The sequence below is a fragment of the Pinus tabuliformis genome, chromosome 4_2 (genome assembly GCF_031772625.1).
Source record: "Pinus tabuliformis cultivar Carrire ecotype Pingquan chromosome 4_2, CPIR1, whole genome shotgun sequence".
Taxonomy (NCBI): Eukaryota; Viridiplantae; Streptophyta; class Pinopsida; order Pinales; family Pinaceae; genus Pinus; species Pinus tabuliformis.
In genome coordinates, this window is record NC_142304.1 from 713,354,336 (window position 1) to 713,367,645 (window position 13,310).

Here is a 13,310-nt window from a genome sequence, read left to right on the forward strand (position 1 = left end):
AAAATGCCCCCCGCATCTCGGCACAATGAGAGAACCGTATTCATTTCTTTTAAAATGCGTGTGTAACGGTATTTTAACACTTTTTCAAACTCTAGGGTCTTTGTGATGCTATTCAAAAAATTTCGATAGTCTGAAAGAATTTCGATAGACTCAAATATAAATGAGGAATTTTTAATGGAGAGAATGGAGAAATTAAATTTGCAAAGATAAAAGTTTCAAAGGTACAACTTATCAACCTGTCAACCCAGAAGCAACCTTCAGGTTTGTATCGAGAATAGAGTCGGGCAAGAAACAACGTACGGCCATGAATTTAGATATGAAGTGTGGTTACAAAGCAATGGGCTTGAGCACGGTTATCATGACCAAATTCTTCATTTCATTGGTGGCGATGCTGTACCCATCTCGGTATTTGTAGCCATGAAGGAGAGCTCTGGTGATGTCAAATGCATGTTTCTTGGAAGAGATGGGAACATTGCTGTCTGGTTTGAGAAACTCCCAATTTAATTCTTTAATTAAGTCATTGACCATGGCATTGATATGATTGACAGCATCTTCCTCTGTTAATCCAGGATTCTCTTTCATATAACATGATATACACGAAGCTGCTTCTCCACGGGCTTTTTCTGCCTGCATTCATGAACTGTATTTTAACCAAAAATAGCAAAAAAATCAATCACAGAATGCAATGCAAACATTATTCCATTTGCATTGACATCGATATAGGTCGTACCTTGTAACCACGAGTGTCACTTTTCAATCGAAGGATACCAGATGCCAAGCTACTGAACCTCGATGGAAAGCCAATTTCCTGCAGGTTGTGGTGAGGAAGGGGAATGTCCAAGGTGAGAGTGAGTTGCAATTGGATTATAGTATAACCAAAGCTAACTTTTCCGTTCTTGCAGTACTCCTCGAACGTTGGCAGATAACCAGTGGAGATCCAGTCTGCTTCTTTCATAAACGAATCAATAAAGGCCTCCAACTGCAGATACACAAGCAAATAAAATTAAGTCATCACCAACTAGTCGAGTGAAATCTATGGGCAAAGCAATCTTGCCAAAGAAAAATATTTGTTTTCACAAATATAACTATGAATCCTTATTGTTCATACAGCCTGTCGAGCATAGTTGATTGTGTCTTGGCCTTGGGATTTCTCTCCCTGTTGCACCATTTCAAGTACGGTTTCGTAAAGCACCATGTATACTCCTTTCATATATTGTGGAAGCCACTCTGTAGCGGACGGATCCCATCTGATCACATGCAATTATAACCACAAATTTCGGTCAAGTCGGTTCTTTGATGCAGAGGCATTACAGAAACAAGAAAATATTCTTTGATGCAGAGGCATTACAAGAAACAAGAAACTGGTAACACCTCTTAACTGCCGCTGTGAAAAGTTGGAGCTCGTCCATGGTTCCAAAGGTGTCATAGATATCGTCGAGAACCGTGACAAGATGACACATTTTGGCAAAGCCGATTCGGAATGCAGAATGTTTAGGATGAGTGGCAAAGCAAGATGCCAAAGTGTAGAATTCCACGTGACGATGCCGAGCAAACGTCAATTGAGAGAAACCCGAATCCTCCCACCATCTATTCACAAATTCATAGAATATAGGAAATCATTAGACTCTTCACCTCCAAATTAATTGCATGAGAAAAAAATATAATCCAATGAGAAAGCTCATCACCTGGAGATATATTTTAACTCCCTCTGTTGTATGGAATGAAATATATTAAACTCCAATTTTGCAAGTTCTAACAGTTTCTCGGCGTCAATAAATGCCATCCTGAAAAAATAAAAGCTAACTTATGGCAACTGAAATACTATACGGAAACTGAAATATCCAAAACAGATTTGATTGTTTGGAAAATAAAAGGCCAAATAACAATATCCCACTTATCTAACGAAATCACAGTCTCGAATTGTTTAAAAAATTAATTATATGTATATCAAATAATCAAAATCAGTTGCCCGGCAACAACCTGACAAATTGTTGAAGTGCTGTGCAACTATTCCCCTTATTCGTTCATTCTTGAATACGTCCCACAAATTGATCAAAATAACGTGGAGTTCATTTCTCACAAGAAAAGAGTTCTATAAATATGTTGTTGGATTCTAAATAAACTTTCTGCCTGAATTGAGTGCCTTTATGCATTTCTCCCGTTTTAGACTTATTCAAGAACGAATGAGGGGCCACAGTTATGCAATTATACATTGCCTTGGTAAATTTGAAAGAGATTATATATGTATAATAAATGTCTTTAAATTTTTAAACATTTAAAACTATTTTTTAAATAGATATAATAAAATAGATATAATAAAATATTATGAATTAAAATGAATATTTTAATAAATGTAATAAAATGGTTATTATTTTATAAAAGTATCTTGAGGAATTATGTTTTACATTATTATTTTTATAATTATATAAGAGTTCAATTGAAAAATTATTAAAACCAGTTTAACATCTTCACTCTACATTTATTAATTTTGTTAAGAAAGATTTTTTGGCAAAAATCACATGGAATATCATTTGTCGAGGCGTTTCGAACCAACCAGTGTGGTTCCTCTTCAGGACAAGTTGAAGAAACAGATCAAGCTCATCATGTTAAATAGACTAAGCTGAGTCTCCAACAGCTATCCTTTCTAACGGCTAGTTTGAATAAATGACCTTAAAATAATAGAATACCTAAAAAGTAATATAGAAAGTAATAATTTTATTTAAATTTTATTAATAAAAATAATAATTTTATTTAAAAAAGACCAACCAATCTCAATAGAGATGATGGATGGAAAGTCAGTAGATGTTGGGTCCGTGCCCTCTGTCCTAGTCGTTTTTCCGTTCTCTTTGGTTTTTATTGTTTTTCTTTATTTGTTCTTTTACTATTATTTTAGTTTTTATTTTATGTTATTTATTTTAATTTATTATATATATATATATATAATTATTTTTATTTATTTATTAAAATTTATTTATTTATTTATTTTATTTTATTTTATTTATTTTTTATTTATTTTAATTTTTTTATTATTTATTTTATTTTATTTTTATTATTTTTATTTGTATTTATATTTTTCGAGTGTTATTTTAATGTGATTTTTATTTCTTCTGATTTTTTAAGGCCCTCTTATTTTGAGGTCCGTCTTATAACTAATTTTGTTCCTTATACGTTTAACTAATAGGGTCCTTTTTGACCTTTTTGTATTCATGATACTTATAAATAATATTATTTTATTTATTCTTTATATTCTATTGACGCAATTACCTTTTTCATAAGGTAATTTTCCTATTAACTTATGGTTATTAACTTCGATTTCTAACTTAATTTCCTTTGATTTATTAATGATATTTAAATAAAATTATTATTTTCATATTAATAAAATGTAAATAAAATTATTATTATAGGTCATTTATTTAGCAAACTGCACTTTAAATTATTAATCAACTTATAATTTTTAATGATTCTTTTAATTATAAATTCTATTGAGGCTTTTATCTTTTTTATAGAGTCATGTATTTAACTAATTTTCCCCTAACTTAAGATAATTAACTTTGATTTTCTAACTTAATTACCTTTTATCTATTAATAAAAATTTAAATAAAATTATTATTTTTATTAATAAAATTTAAATAAAATTATTACTTTCTATATTACTTTTTAGGCATTCTATTATTTTAAGTTCATTTATTCAACTAACTTTCCTTTAAATTATTAATTAACCTATAATTTGGTCATTTATTCAACTAACTTTCCTTTAAATTATTAATTAACCTATAATTTTTGATAATTAAACGATTATAATAATTTTGACCCCTGTCCTTGAGTCAAACTTGCCGTTACCACTTAGTCTATTTAACATGATGAGCTTGATCTGTTTCTTCAACTTGTCCTGACGATGAACCACACTGGTTGGTTCGAAACACGTCGACAAATGATATTCCATGTGATTTTCGCCGAAGAATCTTTCTTAACTTGATATGGATCACAAAGGCCTAAACTCTATTATTAATTTTGTGTTTAGATGGAATCTTAGTAAATCCAAAGTTAAAATAAACTTATACTAATTTGATCAAAATAAAATTAATAATAAAAAAAATTAATTAACTAATCACTAAATTTCAAAATAAAATTAAATTGATCAAAATAAAATTAATAATAAAAAAATTAATTAACTAATCACTAAATTACAAAAACAATTAATTAACTAATCACTAAATTACAACACTATTTTATAGAGTTGTTTTAGTTAGATTTTTTGGAAGTTTTTCAAGTGGGTTTTTCTAGTCTAATTTTTCTAAAATCTCACAGAAATTTATTAAAATCACAAGTTTGATGGGTTGCCTGCAAGTTGGAAGTGCCCTAGAATTTTTGAAAGTGCTAAGTTTAAATAACACAAATCAAGATTTCACTTCAAATTTTTACAAGGTTTCACATAAATTTATTGAAATCACAAGTTTGATGGGTCTTCTGCAAGTTGGAAGTGCCATAGAGTTTTTGAAAGTGCTAAATTTAAATAACACAAATCAAAATTTCACTTCAAATTTTTCCACCAAATTTTTACATAAGACAACTCCATATTTTATTAAATAAATATTAACAAAAATATATATATATATATATATATATATATATATATATATATATAAAATTTAACATTATCCCTTTACAATTAGTTATAATATATTTTTAATATCTACCAAAATTACTGATAACTCTTTACACCATATTTATAAAATAATAAATTTTCATCGTAGAAGTTAACACATGGAAATAAATGGTCGCTAAAATAAATGGCCTAATCATTAATATCATACTTATTGTTATTGGCCTGTGGAAAGACGTCGATGTAATTCCTTGCTTCCCATCGTGGGAGATTCGTGTGCCAACCATATTCCATAACGTATTCTATCTGCAACCACAAACAAAATTCAAATCATTATAAAAACCTTCAGCACGCTGATGTAATGACTAGCAGAAACTATTATTTGACTATTTTTGGAAACCTCGTATAAAAAAATTTCAAATTTGGATCAACGAGAAATTTGCTGTGCAATTCTGTTTATCCTTTTTGAAGTGCTCCTTGTCAAACTCCGTGCCTCACCTCTCGTGAAAGACTTGATATCGGAATCTTTTGCAGAGATTCTTTTAAATATCTTCTACAGAAGGCTTCTGCGTCTTCCATAACTTTCTCATTGGGAAAGGCGACCAGCGAGGCCCGAAATAAATTGAGAATACTTCTCATCTCCCCTTCTGTCTGAATGCAAGAAGCGGCAAGCTGCCCCTTCTCGTCTTTAAATTGTTCCAACACACCTGATATTAACGCATGATGTATCATCAAATCTATGCATGATGTTGATGGAACCATAAAAGAAAAACGAAGGTTTTTCTAATAAAATGTGGATCTACCTACTTGAAGACACCTGGTAACCGTGTAGTCGAAGGGTTCGAAGCCCCAATGCAGTTGAGTTGAGATCAGTAACACCACTTTCTCTGCCACATCCGATGCCTTTCTCGCTCCAGTAACTGTACGTGAAATTAATTAATTAATTTCTCCTATTAGTAATCCCATAACATATAAAGCAGAAATAAATAATGATGATAAGCCTGCGATGACAGACCTGTGAACATAATCCAGCGCTGATCTTATCTCCATTTTGAAATGCCTATCGATTCCCAAACGTTCGATGCTGTCGACCATGGAAAGGCGTGAAAGCAGATCATTGAGGGGAGTGATTGATAGTGCATCTTCGATTTCAGTGAACATCTCTTTCATGTTGAAAATGTAATTTCAACGCAGCCAGACCACTGCCAGAAAACGTTCAGCCAACCAGTCGGAAAGCTCTCGGGTTGATTTCAGGCAAAGGTACTTTTCCGATGTTTGAACCCGAGAAATTTTGGTGATGACACGTGGTTCAGCCCTGACGTAACGCAATGTAAGAATCTCGGGGGTTAATGTTCAGTACTTGTTGGCCTTCCGATATTCTCCTCCTCCGTTTGATCTACTCCACCCTTTTCGTCCGTTGATTGACCAAACCTGCATACGAACATACATTAATGACTTTGCGTGGAGTGAATTTCATTTTTGGTTGACCGCGGTAAAATAATTAATGAATTAATTGTTACCGTAGAGAATAAGTAAGGTGATTTAAATTTTAATGTTTTTATATGTATCGGAGGTATGGTGGTGCATTTAAAGAAGGCATGGGTGTTAGAAATACTTACGGCACGTAAAACTAATTGTGTTTTTTTATTTTATTTTGTTTTCAAAAAAAATGAAAAGGGCTCGTGCATTGACTATTGTAAAAAAAAAAAAAAAAAGAGAGAGCAGTGAAAAACGTGCTCTGCATCTCTGTTTTGTTTGGCACATGGGATATAAGGTTTTTGTTGTTGGCCATCGTAGAATGGTGGAGTAGCTAAAACCATGTGTGGTTTTTTGCACAGCAGTGCATAAAGAAAATGGGGGAGCGTATTTGTATGCATATGTAAATTTTATTACAGCAGTAAAGTGAATGTAAAAGGGGATTTACAGCAGTAACCCAGCTCAGTGAATTCTCAGGTGAAAACACAGTGAATGTTTTTTTTGTTGAATGTTTTTCTTGTAGTGAATCCCTCTCAGTAACAGAGGATGAATATGTATGAGGAAATATATTTGTGAATAGAAATGTTTTGTGTCAGTTTAATGGTTTGATCTGAGTCATTTTGTTTCTAAGAGGTTTTCTGTCAAAAGATCCTGGACAGAGTAAACAGAGCATTGGCTCTGTGGTAAACATATTGTTTGTTTTTGGTATTTTGCATTAAAAATACCCAACAGTGGTATCAGAGCAGGACCAGGCTCTTTAAAGAAGTTAAAGAAGCTGAAGGGAGAAGGTTTGTAGCTGCAGCAAAACTTCTCAGGCAGACAGAAGACTCAGACAACAAAGGGTTCAGGTACTTCTCAAAGTTTTTTCTCTGTGTTGCTGTTGAAAGAAACAGTCAGTTTTTTTTAATACAGAGTCAAGGAATGGCCAGCACAAGCACTGGTATGGGTTTGTTTAACACCCAACTCCCACAGTTTAATGGGAAGAACTATGACTACTGGTCAATAACTATGATAGCCCTGCTTGCTTCCCAAGATTTATGGGAAATAGTTGAAGAAGGTTTTGAAGAACCAGCAGATGAAACTGAGTTCAATGCATTAACTCAGGGAGAGAAGGATCTGCTGAAGAACAATAGGAAGAAGGACTCAAAAGCTCGTGTGTTGTTGTATCTAGCAGTAGACCAGAGTATGTTTCCAAGGTTAGCAGCAGCTAAGACAGCCAATGAAGCATGGCAAACCCTTAAGACAACCTATCAAGGCATGGAGAGAGTGAAGACAGCAAAACTACAATTGCTGAGAAAGGATTTTGAGAACTTCAACATGAAGGAGTCAGATAACATTGACTCATTCTTCACTCATGTGATTGGTGTAATCACACAAATGAGAACTCATGGAGAAACCATTGAAGACAGAAGAATTGTGGAGAAAATATTGAGGGTCTTACCCTCAAGGTTTGATGCCATAGTCACCACCATTGAAGAGACAAAGGATCTCTCAAGCTATTCAGTTGATGAGCTACATGCATCACTGATAACACATGAGCAGAGGTTGAGTAGGAATGAAAACTCATCTCTTGAGCAAGCCTTCAAGACCCAGATGACCTTTGGAAGAGGCAGAGGTCAAGGAAGAGGAAACCGAAGAGGAAGAGGCAGAAGCCAGAACAGAGGAGGAAGGAACAGCTCATCAAATGCACAAGGAAGAGGCAGCAATCCAAATCAGAACCAAGGCCAAGGCAGCAGCCAACAAGGAGGACAACATCATGCTCAAGGACAAAGGTATGATAAATCTAATGTTCAATGCTATTATTGCAAAAAGTATGGACATTATGCTAGTGATTGTAGAAAGAAACAGCATGATATGAACAACAGACAAAATGCAAATGTTACAAGAGAAAAAAGCAGTCAAGAAAATGTCCTGTTAGCTTGTAACATGGCTGAAACACATAGTGAAGACATATGGTTTTTAGACTCAGGTTGCAGCAACCATATGACAGGAAACATTGCCCTCTTCTCAGCCTTAAATCAGAATTTGAAATCAGAGGTCACACTAGGAACTGATAGTAAAGTGTTTGTTATGGGAAAAGGGGAGATAAAAATATTTACAAAACAAGGAGAAAGGAAAACCATAGCAGATGTCTACTATGTCCCCGGAATGAGATGTAATCTATTGAGTGTTGGACAGCTTATCCAAAAGGGTTACAATGTTTACTTTGAAAATGATGTGTGCACCATCATAGATATACCACCCAGCAAAAGATGCATTGCTGAAGTGAAGATGACAAGGAACAGGATGTTCCCTCTCAGGATCCGGGCAGATTTGAAAAACAAAAATGAAATTGCAGCAGTCACCCAAGAGGCCTTCCAAAGCGTGCCAAAGGATGAAAATTGGTTGTGGCACTTGAGATTTGGTCATCTCAATTTTGGAGGTCTAAACTTATTGAGCAGAAAAGGAATGGTAAAGGGATTACCATTGATAGAGAAACCGGACAGCCTATGTGAAGGCTGCATTTTGGGAAAACAACATAGAGAAAGTTTTCCATCAGGGAAAAGCATAAGGGCAAAGACACCCTTAGAAATCATCCACTCAGATTTATGTGGACCAATGCAAGCACCATCATTAGCAGGTAGCCTATATTTCCTAACATTCATTGATGACTGTACAAGAAAGACTTGGATATATTTCCTTAAAAACAAAAGTGAAGTGTTTGAGAAATTCCAAAACTTCAAGGCATTTGTGGAAAACCAAAGCGGGCTGCATATAAAAGTTTTGAGAACTGATAGAGGAGGTGAGTATATCTCCAAGGAATTCCTAAGATTTTGTAGAGAAAATGGAATTCACAAACAATTTACAGCAAGGTACACTCCGCAGCAAAATGGAGTTGCTGAAAGGAAGAACAGAACCATCATGGAGATGGCAAGGAGCATGTTGAAGGCAAAGCATTTGCCAAATGAGTATTGGGCTGAAGCTGTAAATTGTGCAGTGTATATTTTGAACAGGTGTCCTACAAAAGCAGTCATGAACAAAGTGCCAGAAGAGGCATGGAGTGGGAGAAAGCAAGGAGTCACCCACACGAGAGTTTTTGGGTGTGTGGCCTATGCACACATTCCGGATCAGCTAAGGAGGAAGTTGGACAGCAAAGGGGAGAAATGCATCTTCATTGGATACAGTGATGAATCCAAAGCCTACAGGCTGTACATCCCATCTACCAAGAAGTTCTTTGTAAGCAGGGATGTTCAATTCATTGAGGAAGAAGCTTGGGATGGAAGCATAGAGAAAACAGTGAATGTCAAGAACTGTTTGTCTCATGATGAAGATGAAGAGGAGGTGGCTGAAATGAATCCCCAAACAGCAACGCCAACACAAGGACAGCAAGGGACACCATTGAGGACAACACAAGGACAGCAAGGTACACCTTTGAGGATAAATGAGAGTGCTTCTCCAAGCACACCACAAGGAGGAAATTCAAGTGCATCTTCAAGCACTTGCACACCAAGTGAAAGAGGTAAGAAATTTAGAAATCTAAGTGACATTTATGAAGAAGGAATGAATTCCTTATTTGCCTTGTTTTGTCATGTTGATGATCCTATTCATTTCGAAGATGCAATCAAAGATAGGAAATGGATAGAAGCTATGGATGAGGAGATGAATGCCATAGAGAGAAACAAAACATGGGATTTGGTTGAGTTACCAAAAGGCAAAGAAGTCATTGGTGTGAAATGGGTCTACAAGACCAAGAGCAATGCTGAAGGCAAGATAGAAAGGCACAAAGCAAGGTTGGTTGTCAAAGGGTACAAGCAGCAGTATGGGAGAGATTATGAGGAGACTTTCACCCCGGTTGCAAGAATGGAAACCGTGAGAGCAGTGCTGTCCATAGCAGCACAAAACAAATGGAAAGTCTACCAAATGGACGTGAAGTCAGCATTCCTAAATGGAGTGTTAAAAGAAGAGGTTTATGTAGAACAACCTCTCGGATATGAGAAGAAAGGTGAAGAGCACAAAGTGTGCAAATTGAAGAAAGCTCTTTATGGGCTGAAGCAAGCGCCAAGAGCATGGTACAGCAGGATAGATTCATATCTATTGGATAATGAATTTGACAAAGGTGAAGGAGAACCCACAGTCTACATCAAGGAAAAAGATGGTAAAATTTTAATTGTTGTTTTGTATGTTGATGATGTGATTTTCACAGGTAATGATGATCAGCTCATTAAGAATTTTAAATCAGTCATGAAGGATGAATTTGAAATGACTGATATGGGTTTCTTGAGATACTTCTTAGGCATAGAAGTAGAGCAAAATGAAAAAGGAATTTTTATATCTCAAGCAAGATATGTAAATCAAATTTTGAGCAGATTTAAGATGGAAGAATGCAAGGCAGCAATCACTCCCACAGTAATGGGATTAAAGCTCAGCAGAGAGGACAGCAGCAAGGACTTTGATCCTAGCTTGTATAAAAGCATTGTGGGCAGCCTTATGTATTTAACAGCAACTAGGCCTGATTTAATGTATGTTGTTAGTTTAATTTCCAGGTTCATGGAGAGGCCAAAGGAGGCACATTGGCAGGCAGCAAAGAGAATCTTGAGGTATGTCAAAGGCACTAAAATGTTTGGAATTCTATATCATGCCTCAGAACATTCAGATTTGGTTGGTTACACTGATAGCGATTGGGCTGGAAGTGTAGATGATCGGAAGAGCACTTCCGGTTATGTTTTTCATATGGGTTCAGGAGCCATTTCATGGGCCTCTAAGAAGCAGTCCATCGTAGCATTGTCTACAGCAGAGGCTGAATATGTGGCAGCTACAGCAGCAGCATGTCAAGGATTTTGGATGAGAAGAATGTTGAGAAGCTTAGGCCAAGAGCAGGCAAAAGCGATAGTGATCTTTTGTGACAATAGCTCTGCTATTGCATTGTCAAAGAATTCAGTGTTTCATAAGAGAACGAAACACATTGATACAAGGTTTCACTACATCAGAGAATTGGTGAACAATGGAGAAATTGTCCTAGAACATTGCAGGACTCAAGAACAGGTTACAGACATCTTGACAAAGCCACTTGATCAGAAGAGCTTTGAATTTTTGAGAAAGTGTCTGGGTATGACTGAATGCCCAGCTATTGAAATTAAAGGGGAGTGTTGAAAATGTAATTTCAACGCAGCCAGACCACTGCCAGAAAACGTTCAGCCAACCAGCCGGAAAGCTCTCGGGTTGATTTCAGGCAAAGGTACTTTTCCGATGTTTGAACCCGAGAAATTTTGGTGATGACACGTGGTTCAGCCCTGACGTAACGCAACGTAAGAATCTCGGGGGTTAATGTTCAGTACTTGTTGGCCTTCCGATATTCTCCTCCTCCGTTCGATCTACTCCACCCTTTTCGTCCGTTGATTGCCCAAACCAGCATACGAACATACATTAATGACTTTGCGTGGAGTGAATTTCATTTTTGGTTGACCGCGGTAAAATAATTAATGAATTAATTGTTACCGTAGAGAATAGGTAAGGTGATTTAAATTTTAATGTTTTTATATGTATCGGAGGTATGGTGGTGCATTTAAAGAAAGGCATGGGTGTTAAAAATACTTACGGCACGTAAAAGTAATTGTGTTTTTTTATTTTATTTTGTTTTCAAAAAAAATGAAAAGGGCTCGTGCATTGACTATTGTAAAAAAAAAAAAAAAAAGAGAGAGCAGTGAAAAACGTGCTCTGCATCTCTGTTTTGTTTGGCACATGGGATATAAGGTTTTTGTTGTTGGCCATCGTAGAATGGTGGAGTAGCTAAAACCATGTGTGGTTTTTTGCACAGCAGTGCATAAAGAAAATGGTGGAGCGTATTTGTATGCATATGTAAATTTTATTACAGCAGTAAAGTGAATGTAAAAGGGGATTTACAGCAGTAACCCAGCTCAGTGAATTCTCAGGTGAAAACACAGTGAATGTTTTTTTTGTTGAATGTTTTTCTTGTGGTGAATCCCTCTCAGTAACAGAGGATGAATATGTATGAGGAAATATATTTGTGAATAGAAATGTTTTGTGTCAGTTTAATGGTTTGATCTGAGTCATTTTGTTTCTAAGAGGTTTTCTGTCAAAAGATCCTGGACAGAGTAAACAGAGCATTGGCTCTGTGGTAAACATATTGTTTGTTTTTGGTATTTTGCATTAAAAATACCCAACATTTCACTTCCTTAATAAGTCTCTCTGCACGTTCACGGTATGAAGGCGCCTGTCCTATATACAATATTCAACACAGTGAGTATTTAAGGGAAAAAGTATCCATGGAGCAGCAATATCAAGCAATTAATCAAAATGTTTGAGATATTTTCAAAATCTGTAATTCTGATAAACATATTTTTATCATTATTTTTTTATCCAAATATTTTCAAAATTTGCATTATGATTTCTTTTAAATCAAGAAATAATGCTTCAAGCCAGCTCTGATGCATATATAGTCTTATTTAGAAATTACGAAAACTCCCCACCTATCATTAAACCGCATCCTTGCAACTCCACCATTAAAATAAAAATACTCCATGCACCATCACTATCCCTATCATTGGTTTAAAAAAAAATATACATTTAAGAATAAGTTGAAAGATGAAAAATACCTGATAAGGCGTGGAGAGGGAGTGTATGAAATCATGGTCCCAGAGGTTGGAATGATGATTCGCTGTGCGTCTCTTAACACCATCATCCGATACAGCGGTTGTCGAACACATGGTGATGGAAGGTGTCACATTTTTCCGTCGCGTGCGTACACTAAGAGTTGGGATTGTTGTAGGGAGAGAGTTCAGGTGATGAGTAAAACTGATCAACGATTTCTGAATGCGCGATTTGGAAGGCAAGGGCGCGACAGAAAGTAGAGCCATAGGAATGAACGAATAGGTTTGGTATATGGAGCAACTGGAATGAACAAACTAAAATTTATAGGGTACAACTCCACCGTACTAATCATGTATTTATTTAAAATTAAAAAATAAAAATATAATCACAATTGTTATCAAATGAAACAGTTCATCTAATTCCCTAAATTTTGTTGGAAATAATTACTCCTGACAACACACCGCCACCACTGCACCGAACACCGCCTCACCGCCATGGCTTGTACTGCATTGAAGAGGCGCCACCGCCATGATCTGTTCCGAGAATCATCACCGCCATAACCCTTTTGAATTGAAGGGACAATTAACCGACTTAATTTATGTATAAATTCAATTGATCTGTGTGATAGAAGAGGTATGCAGAG

At 35.5% G+C, this 13,310-nt stretch overlaps 1 protein-coding gene across 1 annotated transcript; it reads right to left on the bottom strand.

The window, feature by feature from the left end:
- Nucleotides 1–327: 327 nt before the first annotated feature.
- LOC149171503 (alpha terpineol synthase, chloroplastic-like) lies at nt 328–12,933 on the bottom strand. The gene is made up of 12 exons (XM_089427477.1): nt 12,673–12,933; nt 12,242–12,290; nt 7,362–7,369; nt 5,619–5,764; nt 5,411–5,523; nt 5,102–5,310; nt 4,815–4,909; nt 1,686–1,784; nt 1,372–1,587; nt 1,109–1,247; nt 731–979; nt 328–627 (listed from the first exon to the last, which is right to left on the bottom strand). The coding sequence occupies exons 1-12, from the start codon at nt 12,931–12,933 to the stop codon at nt 328–330; spliced, it is 1,884 nt and encodes a 627-aa protein (XP_089283603.1).
- Nucleotides 12,934–13,310: the final 377 nt, after the last annotated feature.

What these genes read in the sequence shown, in the direction of transcription:
- LOC149171503 (XM_089427477.1), bottom strand. Translation starts at nt 12,933, where the DNA reads ATGGCTCTACTTTCTGTCGCGCCCTTGCCTTCCAAATCGCGCATTCAG. An exon ending in TATCAAGTCTTTCACGAGAG is followed by an intron (nt 4,910 to 5,101) that starts GTGAGGCACGGA and finishes TTGTGGTTGCAG; the next exon opens with ATAGAATACGTTATGGAATA. An exon ending in GAGTTAAAATATATCTCCAG is followed by an intron (nt 1,588 to 1,685) that starts GTGATGAGCTTT and finishes ATTTGTGAATAG; the next exon opens with ATGGTGGGAGGATTCGGGTT.